Source organism: Hyposmocoma kahamanoa, unplaced genomic scaffold, assembly GCF_003589595.1.
Source record: "Hyposmocoma kahamanoa isolate Upper Pololo Valley unplaced genomic scaffold, ASM358959v1 94, whole genome shotgun sequence".
Classification (NCBI taxonomy): Eukaryota; Metazoa; Arthropoda; class Insecta; order Lepidoptera; family Cosmopterigidae; genus Hyposmocoma; species Hyposmocoma kahamanoa.
Window position 1 is genome coordinate 1,816,012 of NW_020654878.1, and position 16,762 is coordinate 1,832,773.

A 16,762-nucleotide genomic window follows, 5' to 3' on the forward strand; every position below is an offset into this window, starting at 1 on the left:
TCAGTATCGGGTTGTTTTGCGTGCACAACCCATCAAATGCTGAGTGAAGAACATTTTGGACCTTAATGTTTAGTATTAAGATTTACTTTAATTATATTTGTCATGTGGACATAGTCCAAAGTATAACAAAATTGAAGTAGCATTGGGCGGGGTACATTGATCGTAGATCAGGTATCCAATGGGGCCAAAAAGTTCTTGAGTAGTTACCGCGTACCGGAAAACGCAGGGCGGGCAGACCACCTACGAGGTGGCTCGGTGTACCCGGTGAATGTTGCTAGAATCCGCTGCACAGAAGCATACACAAAACCGATCATTGTGGCGATCTTTGCACGAGGTTTATGTCCAGCAGTGGACGTATTTCCGTTGAAATGACGATAATGAATGAATGAAATGAATGACTACGAGTCAAAGTAGGTTGTGATATTTTGTTACAATGACGCACATAAGAAAAAGTATTTACCTGCACAATATACATAGTTATAAATTTGGACAATTTTGAATTTCCACTTAGGTTCAAGCCCGCGACATCGATGCTTCATCAGACCTCCGTTATTCCATCATCGCACCCGAAGAACATCCTTTCTGGATCGACCCTCTCTCAGGCCGACTCTCCATCAAGACTGAAAACGCTGATTTTGGTTCAGCGCAGAACCATCGATTTGAACTTACTGTGTTGGTAAGTTTTGGACGCACACTTATTTATACATTGTATTGTTATGCACAAGTATCTCTCTAAGGTAAGGATTTAGTTCTGTACGTTTTTAACGTCTTGGTCTCATCACAAGGATTTAAGTAAGTCTCTTCGGTCTCTCATAAATGGCGACAAGGAGCAAAAAGTGTGATGGGCCTACAGAAGAAAAAAATAATGGAAGTTCCTAACTAAGCCTCGATTACAATCAGAACCGCTGTTGATAAAACTCAAACATTCGTACACGTAAACAATTTGAAAAACTATAAAATCTTGATAATGATTAGTCGTAGTTTCAAATTTTAAAAAGAAATAACAAATTCTGGACTGTTAATATTATTTAAACTTTAGCCCGTTGGCATTTATCGTTGAATATTCAATACTTGTTATTGCAAGTTACGATGTTTTGATTTCATATTGAAATTTCAATCAATGTACTGACATCTAGCGATCAATAGCTGAAACACGACGAATTCGGGATGTTTATTTGGTTATCTAAAAAAGAAACGATCATATTGCATCGGTATAAGATTTACTTTAGTTATAATTATTAATACAAAGATCGAGCACTCAGAAAAACATCCTTCGATCCGGCCGGATTCGAACCGACGTCTTCTAGCATACCGTGCCAGACGCTATAGCAACTAAGCCACGGCACGAACCAGCGGACCTCACGAATTTCCTATGTGCTTGCGTCATATCTTTGTATTTGGTTTTTCAACGACTTTTTAGCCGTAGCGCCATCTATGGTAAATTTATGATATTTCGTCACCCAGTTACATACCTTTACAGCTACGAGCCCTGGCTAGAGATGTCGCTATTCATTGTATTCCTCTTGCATACCGTTACTTTAGTTTCTTATAACAAAAAATTACGATAAACAGAAAATTGAAAATTAAATAAAGTAAGATTTAACGATGACGTAAAGCAGCACCATAGCTAATATTACAAGTGCGACCATCATTGACTTACAAATAAATGGACGACGGGTCTAATACAAAACCACTAAAAAAATGTCTCAAGTCAACCTATTTAAACGTAGTGACATGTAAAGGAATATGAAAAAGCTAAAACGTTGAATTTAAATTGTAATGTCATCGCAGTACTGTCTAATTTTGCTTGCTTCGCTGTCAGAAGAAACAAACGAAGACTAAAGCGTGAATGACGCTCTGTATACGATTTAACGCCCTATAAGTTCGAACACTTTTTAGCTCGGACCCGACGTCCATATAATTGTAAGTCAATGGCGACCATAATTTTTCTACTCCAAAGTAGCAAAATAAGACATTTTCCTACGATTTTCGAAGTTATATTATAACGTACAAAGAGAAAATGGCGGACTGTGTAACTAGAATTTTGCGTCATATTGGCACACGTACCACGCAAACAAGAACAATAAATACAGTAGAAGTGCTTACACTTCTACTGTATTTATTGTTCTGTGATTGCGACGCCTGCGTGACAGCCCTAACTTGTAACTAACACGGAGAACCAGAACCATAGGAGAGCTCGCGTACTGGTCGCGATTGCTTACAACCATGTATGTAATACTAACACTAGTCAAGATCACCTGTAATATTAACCATATATGGACAAAGATATGAAATAAATTATGATTATAAAATATTTGTATCCCTTTCAGGCAACAGACGGCATCCACAATGCGACCTGCAAAGTAGAAATATCTGTGCGGGATGTGAACAATCACGCACCTGTGTTCGATTCGGAAGTTTATGATGCTAATATTTCTGAAAACGCTCCCTATGGTAAGTACCCACTATGTCATTCTTAATTAGAGAATGGATTCAATTGCAGTGAATTCGTATCTGAGAAGACACAAATGGCGGTTCTAACAGTGACGGATTTAGTAGCAGTGGCCACACACCCCGGATACTCCATAGAACGGTCGAATGTTGTTGTTGTTGTACTACTACATACAGCAAGGCGCTATTTGCACACGCGCAAATGTGTGCGTGAAGTGGCAGGGTTACCCATCACTTGCTCGTACTATCAAGTTACGTGGTCAGAGCGGCAACATAGCGAAAACTCTAACGCGATTCGCGTTGTCTATAATTCTATTAATAGAATCCTAATAATTACACATGTCCATTACATATTTATATCGATATAATAGTATATTTTTCATTAATTCACTAACTAGAATAATATTGAAGATTTATTTAAAAAAACATATTAAAAGCACTTAAAATGCTATATTTTGGACAGGTACTTTTTAGGTAACCAAGGTATTTGACATTGCGTGTCCAAATTTATTATTACCTAGTTAATAATTAGGTATATTCACTACATATATCGGCAATACTAATTGTTAATTCGAGTCTATTAGTCACGAACTTATGGGGTCTAACTATATTGATATAATAAATCTGTACTAACTTATATTACTCTGCACTAAAAAAAATTAAGAAAACAATAACTGAATGAGTCTCAGACGTAAGTTTTTTTTATTTACTTCGCTAAAAAAAAACGAAAATCTCTTTATCCCGTTTAGATGATAATAAACTGCTAAAAAAAAGTTATAATTAAGTAACATAACTAAGTTGCACGCGATGAGTATTTCTTGTTTTAACATCATCATCAATACGTCCCACCGTTGAGTACGGGTATCCTTTCAGGCGACGGTTTAGGCCATATAGTCCGCCACGCTGGCCCGATGCAGGTTGGGAACTTCACTATGCTTTCTTTCACCGAAAAGCTCAAGGTGAATTTCAAATTGAACTTTCTTTTTTTGAACATGGTTGTATGAAAATATAATCGGCGTTGTGAAACAGCAGACCTTTTTTCTCCTATCACCATCGTTTGATATACTTGAAGAAAGAAATAATAGTTACTAAACTGTAACTGTTGTTTATTTCTTCAAGTGTTGAATCAAATAAACGATTATGATTTCTGTTCAGGAACCGAAGTGGCAGCAGTTCGAGCAACTGACAAAGACAGCGGCGTTAATGCGGAAATTAAGTATGCTATAAAAAAGGGCGCCTACGATGCGTTCCAGATCGACAAACTTACCGGAGTGGTCACTGTCTCATCACAACTGGACTACGATAAGAAGGATACTTATAGAATACAAATCGTCGCTACAGATTCAGGTGGCGTATTATTAATTAATTATGTATTCTAGTATGCCTTTTTTAAAACGGAGTAAAATAACATTTGCAGTTTGCAGTTTAGTTGTCGACAATTTTATCGAAAGATTGTAAAAAGTATTGCCGAAATTGTTTTGTTTTCTTTATTCTTGTTTGACAGTTGGCCTCGTTCTTGACAATTGCTGAAAATTAGATTTTTTATTAATTCTTTTTAACACCAATGGTTTTGTTACTTAATTTCATAATTTGAATTTAAAAATGAAATTTACCAAAAAATGTCCATTGATGTTAAAATAGAATTAATTGTAAAACCTAATTTTCAGTCATTGTCAAAAACGTGCTTCATCCCTAAATAGCTTTGATGTGTGTTTATTAGCAAAATTAGTTATTAGTATAACAAATAATTAGTGCTGGTAACCAGTGACAGTAGTGGTTGGGCTACGATGATCAAATGGAAAGGGACTTATAATAATTTGATATTTGGTACTTAGTACAAGTTAACTGGTGCAAATCGTACTTTCAAGCCTACTTTCTGTGACCTTTGGCGAGCGTTTCGCTGCTGTTTAGGGCAGTAGTTTAAAATTGACAATATTCTTTTGTGTTCTTTGTGCTTTCACCGTTATTAATTTTATATTTAATTTTTAGGAATGCCTTCCTTAACCGGCACTACAGAACTAACAGTACACGTAATAAACGTTAACGACAAGCGACCGTATTTCACACCGACAACGCAAAGGGCGGAAGTGTCTGCTGACGCCGAAGTTGGAACAGTGATACACAAGCTAATGGCTGAAGACCCGGACGTCGTCGACGAGTCTCAGCTCATATTTGGCATGTCTGCAAGACCCATTACTGCTGTTGATAAGAATGGAAAAGAGGTAAGTGTAGTTTGTAATATTTTTTCGTCCTTATACCAATAAAATATGTGCCTAACAACTACACAAACTATCTGGTGTACTATGAATACCAGAGTAACAGAATTCACTCCGGAGTTTTGCCAAGAACATTTCCCAAATTTACTAAATGGTCTCGGATTACTGTCGCAATTGTAACCCTTTCCCCCTCGAATTTTGTTCCTCGTCTCATAGTTTTACGGTAAACTGGTTCAATGACGATATGGGTCAAATATGTCCTATTAATAATACTTTAGCTTGACATCAAGTACTTACGTGTTTCATATTGTTCACAGGTAACAGATGAAGGCATATTCTACACGTGGTTCACAGTTTTATCAAACGGCAATGTCGTCGTGTCGCAGAAACTGGATAGAAGCAAAGCAGCTGTATTGACTCTGCCAGTCACTGTTTTAGATACTTCTGCGCCTGCGCTGCAACAGGCTGAAGGTACACTTTAACAGTGATTTTTTTGAAATTTTGATTTCATTTTTTAAAATAAAAAAATACTCTAAATTGCACATTTTTAAATTGGTAAATAATGTTTCTTACAGGAGAACTTATAGTAACAATAGTGGACGTGAATCGTCACGCGCCGGTGTTTTCTCAACCGTTATATAAAGAGAAATTGGTAGAAGAACAACCAGTTGGTACTGTGCTTAATACTTACACCGCAACCGACAAAGAGTCAGCTATATCTGACATTGTCATTCACCCACCTAACCCTTATTTCCAAATTGATAATGTTACTGGTAAGTCTTCGGTTGTTTTAAGTTTTATTAGGTTCTTAATATTTTATTCTATATTAAGCACCTAGCATAATATCATTATGGGCTATTAAATCAAAGTTTCATCATCATCATCAACCCATTTATATGTCCTACTGCTGGGCACGGGTCTCCTTTCAGTCGAGGGTTTAGGCCATAGTCCGCCACGCTGGCCCAATGCGGGTTGGGGACTTCACACGTTTTCTGAGGGTTATGAACCTTTTATAACGTGCAGGTTTCATCACGATGTTTTCGTTCACCGAAAAGCTCATGGTAAATTTCAAATTAGATTTCGCACATAAATACCGAGAAATTCAGAGGTGCGAGCCCGGATTCGAACCCACGACCTTCTGCTTGAGAGGCAGTAGGTCAAACCATTAGGTTACCACGGCTTCAATTCAATCAAAGTTTAAGGTCAAAGAATGGATCCCTGTGGCAGTCTAATAATTTTAAAGCTTGTATTATACTTGGAAGTAAGCGAATTTACGTTTTTATTCTTTTTTATATCCAAAATAAACAGTTTGAGTAATAAATATACACAACAATCAATTTTAAATATATTAAGCGTTTAAATAATAAATACAATGTAAGTAACGAAGTCAAATGCTGTCATGAAATCTACATTGCTATGTTTTGTATTTACAGGAGTAGTGAAAACAACACAACGTATAGATTATGAAAAAATCAAAAGCATTAAATTTACACTAATAGCTTACGATTCTGGAGTTCCTCAGCTATCCTCCACAGCGGATGTAATAGTGGACATTCTGAATGTTAATGATGAGGAACCAGAGTTTATACAGTCAGCGTATGATGCGAGTATTGCAGAGCATTCTCTAGGGGGAACTAGAGTTGTTACTGTTACCGCCGTTGATAAGGATGAAGGTCAGTACTATGAGTAATATTGCTATTTAACGAAGTGCTACATAAAAAGTGTTAGTACTGAAAACCTAATAAGAAGAGATAAAAACATATTCAAATTTAAAGGATAGCAGAAGACAAATTTGCGGGTCTTATAACTAAGTGATATTTGTATTCCTTTCCATTAGGTGAATACGGCGAAGTACGCTACAGTCTTTCCGGTGAACAAGCTTCTTTATTCACCATTGACCCCCTGACTGGAGTGGTATACGTCGCAGAAGGAGCTGTCATTGACCGAGAAAGTGTCAGTGACATTTGGCTCAGAGTTGTGGCTTCTGATAACGCTCCGACGAATGTTAGGAAGTCGACAAGCGTACCTGTAAGTAGTGTCGTCGATTTCATAATTATACTCACTCGAAATTGCAGGAATCTATGAATTGAAATTAATTGCTAGGTTGAGTGTGGCATCACCCTCAAGAACTTTTGTACTCTTGTTTAAAATACTAACACTGCCTGAACAGACTGTGTCAGATCTCCTTTAAGTAGACTGTTTAAAATATAATTAACATAATACCACTGCACCAAACCTTCTTCGGTATGCAGGTGTCGCCACGAATTTTTCCTTTGCTATCAAAACACATATAAAAAGTACACAAAACGACACGTGATTCAAAAACTCACCGTGGTCTTTGGAGGGATCGCACTTAGGACTTCTTCCATAGGAGGCAACGTTCTCTTAATTAGGCTAATTGTTGCTTTTAGACAGAATGGTATCTTAGAAAATACGACAAACCTCACAAGATCTAAAATTGATGAATATTTGTCCTGACTCCAATATTAATAATTATCTTTTTTTTTTATTAGATCCATGTAAAAGTACAAGACATAAACGACAATTTACCAAAGTTCACTCAGAAAGTTTACAAGAGTACTATAGCCGAGAACTTGAAACTTGATCCACCTGCGGCCATATTACAAGTACTGGCTGAAGATAAAGATGAGGGCATCAATGGGAGAGTGCAATATAAAGTTGAGGAACAAAGCCAACCTGGTAAGAAAATTATGCGTATAACTTGACCATAATAATTCATCAAAAATAAATCAAGTAAGCGAAAATACTATTAAATGCAATGTAAATGGTTAACGGTATAAAGTTAGTCATATCTATGGCAGGACTGATAATCCTGGACTCAAAAGAGATCTGGAAATCGAAATCTCACCTAACAATAAATCTGTCATACAGGTACATTCAGAGTGGACCCCTTAAACGGCATTATCTATCCAGTTCTCAACGTAACAGGCAATTTGACCTACCATCTAACAGTGTCAGCCACTGACCTAGAGGGCAGAGGACCTCACACCGACACTGCTAAAGTGGACATCTACGTACAAAGTGTCAATAGACATAGCCCTGTGTTTATTGAACCGCCTATTGAGTTGAGGCAGCTGGAAATCCCTGAGGTTAGTAACTGAAAGGATAAAGCAAAATGTCCTAGTTAAACCTTTCTTTATAAGACCAGTTTATATAGATAGATAGTCAAGTAGTTCCTATCAACCACTAAGCCAGCCATATATTGCTAGTCGACGTCAAAAAAATGTCTCAAGTGTACTGAATTGAAATGCTTATTCTTAATACACTTAATACACATCAAATATGCGAAATATTTGCATGGTAATATTGCTTTCGTCCTAAATTAAGAATAAATGTTTTACAATCCCAGAACGCAGCACAAGCAGACTACTTAATAACAACAATCAAAGCAACTGACCAAGATAAGGGTGACAACGGTCGAGTATCGTACTACCTCAAAGTTGATAACCAAAACGTTGAGGAAACTGCTGAATTTAGCCTTGACAAGGATACGGGAGAACTCAGAACTAAGACTTTGTTAGATCGGGAACATAAGTCTGATTATCAGGTACGTATTTAACTACGATCATTCCTTCCAGACGCCTTTTTAAGATCATTAGTAAAACTGGTGACTTAACTTCTTCACAGCTGGTGATAGCAGCTGTAGACAACGGTACTCCAGCTCACGAGAGTCTCAGACTGCTCTCAGTAGTGCTAGTTGACGAAGACGACAATGCGCCGCAATTTGCTTTCAAACGCTATCAGTTCACCGTAAAGGAGAACCTTGCTCCTGGAATTATTATTGGTAATCTCTTGATAAAATTAGTATAGTTTTAGTAGCAATTACGCTCCTTGTAGAAGAGTTCGTACCAGGAAGGTACTGCCTCAACTTACCTATTTCTGTCGCCAAGCAGTAATAACTGTGAGCTTTACTGCGTTCCTGTTTTCAAGGGTAACAACTTATGTCACAGGGTGACAGACGGAGTGGTACTGCCCCTCAGATTTTTCCGGCTTAAAACTCTTAGTGAAGCTGCAACTATTATGGACAGGCGTATCACTTATAACCAGGCACATGACTTGTTTGTTCCGGCACTTATACTATAAAAAAAAGTATAACCACGATTTACTTGCATCCTCACCGTTCCACCAGTAAACCAGAAGTTCTTGAACACTTCAATTTTATGCCGTTGTTATACCAGTCATTTGCTCGAAGTGCTTTGTACCTATCGGTGCGTACCATTATCATCCTGAAACTACAATTTGAGGTTATTCAAGGTTCAAGGCTTTTTTAAAAAAGATGCGTATGTCACATAGTGTCGCTTAACATTAGGTGACAAAACGTTGATCTTTTTTTTTAATTATAAAATATAAGTGTCTGTAAATCTTTGTGCTGAGCTTGAACCAAAACGGTAGCCTCTCTAAAGTTATGCTCTTTCTCTTCTAGGCTCTGTAAAAGCTACAGACAAGGATTCAGGTGACCACGGAACAGTGTATTATCATATTCTCGAAGGCAACAAGGATGGTGCCTTCACTCTCGGAAAGAAGTCTGGTGTTATTAAAGCTAATGTCAGCTTTGATAGGTATGACTAGATATTCCATATATAATAACGCACACACTCATAACCCCGCTCTAGGGTGACCCTGTATCGCGGGTGCCATGGACACACACATAGACAACCACAAATTACACCCAAACTCACGAGAGAAATAAATGTAAGCCATACAAACATTTCTTCCGGCCCGGGAATCGAACCTGGGACCTCTGCGTGGCAGTCCGGCATGGTAACCGTTCGGCCACGGAGGCAGTTATGTAGTTATATAACTGTATGCCATACAAATATTTCTCCTGGTATGGGAATCGAACCCGGGACCTCCGCGTGGCAGTCTAGCGTGGTAACTTTTCGGCCACAGAGGCAGTTAAAAATGTACCATAAAAGAGGTTTCACACAGGAAGGAGGCATTTAAAAATATACCACTGAAGAGGAATTTAATTTTGGAATATAATAAATGCGAATAAACCTGCCTTCGAACAACACCCGTAGACCAAAACTCTGTATCTGAGTTAACCCGAGCCTAATCTGCGTAGTGGTAGAACGGATGCTTTTCAATTGACCACTCATTGATGTCACGTTGAATCATCATTTCGTACTGTGGTACAAATGGGAATAGAATTCCTATTAGTACCAATAGTGGTACTTACCAGTTGTACTAACTGAAAATTAAAGTCCTTTTAGTACCACCAGAGGAACTTGCGGGAATATAGGGACGGTTCAAATCTCTGTGGCGATATTAATCTATGAATAAATTTGAGAATGTTTAACGACAGGTATTGCTAACGGTGTCTTTCCATAAAGAAGACCCGCGCTTTGCAAAGATGATGGTTTAAATTTCGAATTGTTTCTTACAGAGAGTCCCAAGCAGAATATTCCTTTACAATTTACGCCAGCAACAATCCAATTGTCGAGAACGCAGCGGCGCTGCTCAACTCCATAGACAATACGACCGACAACACTCACGACGTCTCATTCGTCACTGTCCGGATATTGGACGAGAATGATAACGAGCCTAAATTTCAGCAGAAAGTATACTACGCTGGTAAGTTTTCCCAAAATGAAGACTGTCTCAATACGGTTAATTCATAAATTTCTATAATACCAATGGAATTGACAAACCGCTGACTTTAAAAGATGAGGACCAAGATTCTTGACTCTTTCTTCTACTTAGAAGTGGCGTGTTCGTGATTAAGAACTGTTGTGTTGTGATGAAAAACGTGTTGTGGCATCCCACAATCTCTGATAGACGAGGCGAGATTGCTTGGAGCTATTGAATGCTAATCTCTTAGAACTACATGTGGTGGCTCTATTCAGAAGGAAGAATCGTTTATCAGCACCTTGTATACAATTAATAATTCGTTTAGCTATTACGTTTTAACTTAAATGAGCGTCCCGGGCACGTGGGCGAGACTGGCTTAAATTTGCCTACGCGGCGGCCCGCGCGGCGGCCGCGCGGTTATATTATTCAGGGGAATTTAAATCTTGTTGCCTAGTAAATAGAATATTCGCCATTAATTTATATGAAGGTGTGATCGCCACGCGCTTGTATCATTCAGAGGAATTTAGATGTTGTTGCCTAGTAAATAGAATTCAGATTCGCCATTAATGTACATGAAGGAGTGATACCTGGGCGGTCCGGTCGCCGCGCGACGGCCGCGCGAAAACTTTCTCCTCATGTAACTGGGCGTTAAAAGGTTCATTATATTTTCTGCGTACTTGGATGACACAAATCCATGGTAGTGAACCGTTTAACCATGTCAGGTTCCAACTTATGACTAGGCAGTATGGTTTGTGACCTTAGGCGATGGTCACACTGGTCCGCGTCACGCTATGGTGTGCGGGACGACGTAGTCACACGGTGGTAATGGAGACGCAGATCTGCGTCAACATCTTGGTTTGCTCCGCATGAGGGCAGCGGTATTGCGGTCCCGCGTCACATAGGTAGGGATCGCTTCCTCTAAAGACCAAGCAGGCACAAATCTATTGCGGAGCGCAGTGTGCCATATCTTGCGTATCGCCACACTTTCCGTGTGATAAGCGAGTGTGGTACACTCCCGCACGGAGAAGCGTTGTCAGTGTGTTGTACGGCGCGTGATTTATATACAACTGAGATACTCCAGTTCAGTGAAAGAGACTTTAGCCTGTTACTTGCGAAATGAATAAGAACAATCATCATCATTCACAGCCCGTCTTCACCCACTGCTGGGTATAGGCCTACTGTAGTTTGTGCCATCCACCACGATCCTGTGCTAGTCTCAACCATCTACTGCCCGCAACTTTGACAATGCCGTCCACCCATCTCGCTACAGGACGTCTGACGTTTCTATATCTATTTCTTGGCCACCATTCGATTATCGCCTTACACCGCCTGTATTCATCACGTCTCGCAACGTGTCCCGCTTACCTCCATTTTAAACTCAATCCGATCTCCTGTGTCCTGGACCTAGTTCGTCTACGGATTTCGGAATTCGGAACTCGATCTATAAGTTTGATCAGCATAAAACTTATAAGAACAATATTTGAAATAAATATCCTCAATGATAAATTTGAACAAATGTCTTACAAAGAGAGTTCTTCTCAAGGGAAACGACCTTACCAATGACTATTTTTCAGCAATGTGATGATTTTCAGAATGTGTTAGTGTAATTAACTTACCTACGAAGTAAACATATACATCAAACATATATATTCCCAGGAATAAAATATACGGCGCGCATCAACGAGCCTATAATAACAATAACTGCTGAGGACCCCGACCTAGAAGAAAATGGTACCTTGGTATACATGGTCGCTGCTTCGAACTTGTACAAGTTCGGGGCTTCTGTGTCCAGCGGGAGTGTTGTCCCTTCACCTTTCAACATCAGTCAGGATGGTAAGTGCTTGTCTGTAGTCTTTTCACCGTCCGCCATTAGCTATAAAGATCGGCAACATCAGTCATCTTCGAGAGCATCAGCGCCAACTCAAATAAGAGTTGGTAGCCATGACCGAATACGTTCACATAAGATATTTATAGCTAGTATCTATGCTGTCCAAACCTATTAAAGTAGAAATGTCATCAAGATGAGATTCGGACGGGGTCCGCAGCGATGAGGCATTCTCTTTGCGCATTATAGCATAAAAATCATTAGTTCCATCTTAGTTCCATCTACCGTGTTTGCTAGATTATTAACTATTTGCAAAAAACAACAATGTACAGTAAATAGCGACATCTCTCCGTGGTTGGTAGCTGTAAAGGTATCTAACTGGGTGACGAAATACTTTCATAGATTTGTCATAGATGGCGCTAAGGCTAAAAATTCATTGAAAAACCAAACACAAAGATAAGACAACAAACACATAGAAAAATTCGTGAGATCCGCTGGTTCGTTCCGCAGCTTAGTTGGCATAGCGTCTGGCACGGTATGCTAGAAGACGTCGGTTCGACTCCGGCCGGATCGAGGGAATTTTTTCTGAGTATTCGATCTTTGTATTAATAATAATAAAAAAAAATGGTTCACTCGAAAATGGAACTTTTTTCCCGAACACAATTTCCCGTGTGCGTACAATGAGGGTGGTTTATCGAAAAAAAGTTACAATGGTACCTAACGCAGCTTTCTTGCAGCAAGTTGAATGACTATCATTATGTATGATACAGCAATCTTGCGCGATTTAGCGTGCGTGTAAAGACGTTGTAATCGTGCACTCCAACACCCGTCAGTTTCGCGCGGTCTATGCTGCACTATTAAGCCTTTATATGGACACTCTTTCCGTTGTAATAAATACGAACACGAACAATCGCGCACGAAAGAACGCTAGCTAAAAAAATTCAAACAGGATTGCGCGTGCAGGCTTTCCCATGTGCACTTCTGTACGCTCCTGATCACGAGCAATACAATGACTGTATAAACAGGGCTAATGACAGCAAAAGAGCCTAGACAGATATCTGTTCTTAAATCGGTCAACTGCAGCTGGCTAATCAAGTCATGACCACGGAGTTTGTAACCAGGAAAGTAAAAAGTTATATTTCAATAAGAAATCTGTAACTATAGTATCTACGCTGTGATGGCCGTTTTGACGTTTGTCCGCTCATCAAGTTTCATATTAATTTATAACTACCTTGAAGGAGCTAATTGCTGTACATTATTGTCAATAGCCACTTGCAGTTCAATTTATGGAATTTATAATTTTACGACACAACTCGGCATTTGCTTTTCGAAATTTTTAAACATGAAATCTAATACGATCGTCACTTAGGGGATCGTTGGCCAGCACAACTTCTACCTACCAAAACAAAGCAGTTGCGAACTGACGATATATTATGGAAACATTTCTATTTTCGTCTGATTAAAACTTTTTCATTGGCTACCCCTTGCAATACTAGTTATAAATATAAAATCTTATAGATGCGACTTGCAGTTGATTATATTTTTTTAACCGACTTCAAAAAGGAAGAGGTTCTCAATTCGTCTGTATGTTCTTTTTTTTTGTATGTATGTTACGCGATAACTCCGGTGTTTGTGAACCGATTTTCATGATTATTTTTTTGTTAGAAAGAGGGTATCTCCATAGTGGTCCCATTTAATTTTGAAGAAAATCATCCACCTCTAAGGGTGGCTGTTCACGCATGAAGATTCATTTTTATAAATAGCGCCTAACTTTAATTTAGGAGCAATTACTTTAATGGTTGATTTTGCTATTTCTCCAATTCAAGGCGTTTTTCTCTCAATATACTTTGAGTAGTGAGAACCGATATTTATATCTCCAGTGTCAAGTCCTGTATAGTGGCGAACTAGGGGATATTTCAATAAAACTTAGCAAATAGACGTAATTCCACTTACTTTTGAGGTTGGTTTTTTTAGTACTCTGTACCGAGATTATGTTATTTTTTTCGATACTCAATTGAGATTGGACCTGATTTGACCTCACTATTCTAATCTGTCAAAACGGCCATCATAGCGTGCCGGTACTGTAATTAAGAGTCTTAAAAGTGCCTTTTAAAAATAATGTATAATATGTGTTTTTCCAGGTGTCTTGACAACCGCCCAATACATGTCAGAATACAACCAAGACCGGTTTGTTCTGGATATCATTGCTCAAGAAATAGCGCCGCCTCATAGACAAGCTAAAGCACAAGTTTATGTAAGTACCTCGCTCTTATTTTTATTAAGGTAGTTCCTTTTTATCAATATGTGTTTTAAACATTCAAAAATCGTAAAAAAGTAATTAGAATGGCAGCAGCGTTCTTGGTTATTACCCCGAGTCTTGTTCACTGATCTATTCACGTGCAATTTGACCATTAAGGAATGTTAATAATTATACTGGGACCTACTTAGTCCACTTTATTTGTCTTGTTTGTTTTATACTCTTATCTTTTATAGACTAAAAATAATTTTGAGTTTTTTAATGAGACACGCGCTTCTCCCCTAAATTAATTTAACTGCCTCCGTGGCCGAACAGTTACCATGCTGGTCTGCGATGCAGATGTCTCGGGTTCGATTAAATATTTGTGTGTGATGGATGTGAGTTTGGGTGTAATTTGTGGCTGTCTACGTATGTGTTCATGGGACCCGCACCCGATACAAGGCGTGTGCCTTATTTGTAAGTTGTTGTTTATAATAAGAAAGTTCAAAATAGCGAAACTCAGATTCAAGAACCGGTGAACGATACGTGCCTTATCGATCGAGCAGTACCGTTATTATTATAATTTTTAACCGACTTCAAAAAAGAGGTTCTCAATTCGTGTATTTTATGCGATTACTTGTTTTTTATTTGTGAACAGATTTTGGTGATTATTTTTTGTTGAAAAGAGGGTACCTCAGTTTTTCCCATTTAAATTAGAAGAAAATATTCCATCTCTAGGAGTGGCAAACTAGGGGTGAATCCGGTTTCGCGCACTTTCCAGTAACCGATTTCAATAAAACCTGGCAAATAGTACATCTATTCCACGAACTTTTGAGCTCGGTTTTTTTTATAAAAAAGTTATAATTATAATACATTCTTGTCGCAGGCTGCACATTCGTATTGTTTTTTTTTTCGGAACGTATCAATTTTTACGATAATTTTGTGACTTTGTGTGAGAATTAGGACAACTTTAATTAACGTTGGCTAGCATAAGCATATTTATTCGCTGACGAGTACGGCCATGTCTCAATTCCAGGTATGGGTAATCGACCGCACATCCTTGATTCGCATGGTGGTGTCTCGCGACTGCCAGGCCCCGACCCCGGTCCTTAAGAGACTGGCCCATGCGGGACAAGCGTTGTTGGTGCTCGGCAGAAGGTTGCCTCATGTTCAGGCTGACAGAAGATACGATGATTGGTAAGAATATACATAAACCTGTCATTATATATATATCTTCTTCTTCCTGTCCTTATCCCACGCTAGGTGGGGTCGGTACAACATGTATTTTCGTTCCATTCTCCCCTATCAGCCGTTTTATACTCACACGTTTCTTATCCATGTCATCTTTCACAGAATCCATCTTTTCTTTGGCCTTCCTTTCTCCGTCCACATTCGTACCTAGCACTCTTCTCGTTACATCACATTCTTCCCTCCGCATGACATGTCCATACCACGCTAACATATTACTCCTCATCTTTTCCGTCACTGGCGCCACTTCCCCTGATGTACTCATTCCTTATCTTATCCTTTCTCGTCACTCCACGTATCCATCTCAACATTCGCATTGCCGCTACATGCACAGTTCGTTCATCCTCCCTTTTCATCGCCCAACATTCTGATCCATACAACATGACGGGTCTAATCACGGTCTTGTATATATTCCCCTTTAGCTTAAGGGGCATCCTGCACTTATTCTATTCTTAACGTCCCGGTCTATCTCGCCGTCCCTCTGTATTAACGAACCGAGGTACCGAAAATCGGAACATACTGGTAGGGATACACCATCTACCGCAGTATTGGTAACACTGGAGGAAAAGTCGAGGAAAAGCTGTTCGGTTTTTGACCGGCTAATCCTCAACCTGACGCTCTCCAGTCTTACCTGCTATTTTGGCAGTCTGCTGTGGATCTCAAGTGCATCATTCCCGACAAGTATAATGTCGTCGGCGTACAGCATGCACCAGGTTGCCTCCTCCTGTATGTCCGATGTTAGAGCATCCATAATCAGGAGAAACAGATAGGGGCTTAAAGCCGATCCGCCGATACTCGGTGCAAGCCCACAGCCGCATTGAACTTGTCGGTAACGCCGGTTATATATATATATATATATATATATATATATATATATATATTATTCACTTTACTGCATTATTCACTTATTTTCGTTGCGATTTATGTAATTTTTAAGTTTTACTTTTAACTAGTTATGGCGCCACTAATGCATGATTCACTTAATTACGTCCCGAGATATTGAAATTGTCATTATCTTGGCGCCATTAGCGTATTTTTTTACTAGTTATGGGGCCACGGATGCTCGATTTTGATTGGTTTTTTTTGTGCTGACCAATTAGATGCGTATATGCATTTCATCATTTTCGTGTGCAAAAGTGATAGGGTTAAAAGTTTTGGTATTCTCTCGTTGTATAAATAAAATGCAAGTTGCAT

General features: G+C 38.9%; 1 protein-coding gene across 1 annotated transcript in view; it reads left to right on the top strand.

Annotated features, from left to right (window-relative positions):
- Positions 1-16,762, top strand: part of LOC113237831 (cadherin-87A-like) — a 66,089-nt gene that overhangs the window by 42,427 nt on the left and 6,900 nt on the right. Inside the window, exons 15-31 of the mRNA XM_026474514.1 lie at positions 512-676; positions 2,331-2,454; positions 3,607-3,798; positions 4,441-4,673; positions 4,985-5,138; positions 5,243-5,440; positions 6,101-6,340; positions 6,505-6,695; positions 7,181-7,367; positions 7,560-7,777; positions 8,038-8,235; positions 8,316-8,472; positions 9,112-9,247; positions 10,075-10,262; positions 11,916-12,092; positions 14,226-14,338; positions 15,357-15,517. Of these exons, the coding sequence (XP_026330299.1) occupies positions 512-676; positions 2,331-2,454; positions 3,607-3,798; positions 4,441-4,673; positions 4,985-5,138; positions 5,243-5,440; positions 6,101-6,340; positions 6,505-6,695; positions 7,181-7,367; positions 7,560-7,777; positions 8,038-8,235; positions 8,316-8,472; positions 9,112-9,247; positions 10,075-10,262; positions 11,916-12,092; positions 14,226-14,338; positions 15,357-15,517 (3,032 nt within the window). The remainder of the gene's footprint in view (positions 1-511; positions 677-2,330; positions 2,455-3,606; positions 3,799-4,440; positions 4,674-4,984; positions 5,139-5,242; positions 5,441-6,100; positions 6,341-6,504; positions 6,696-7,180; positions 7,368-7,559; positions 7,778-8,037; positions 8,236-8,315; positions 8,473-9,111; positions 9,248-10,074; positions 10,263-11,915; positions 12,093-14,225; positions 14,339-15,356; positions 15,518-16,762) is intronic.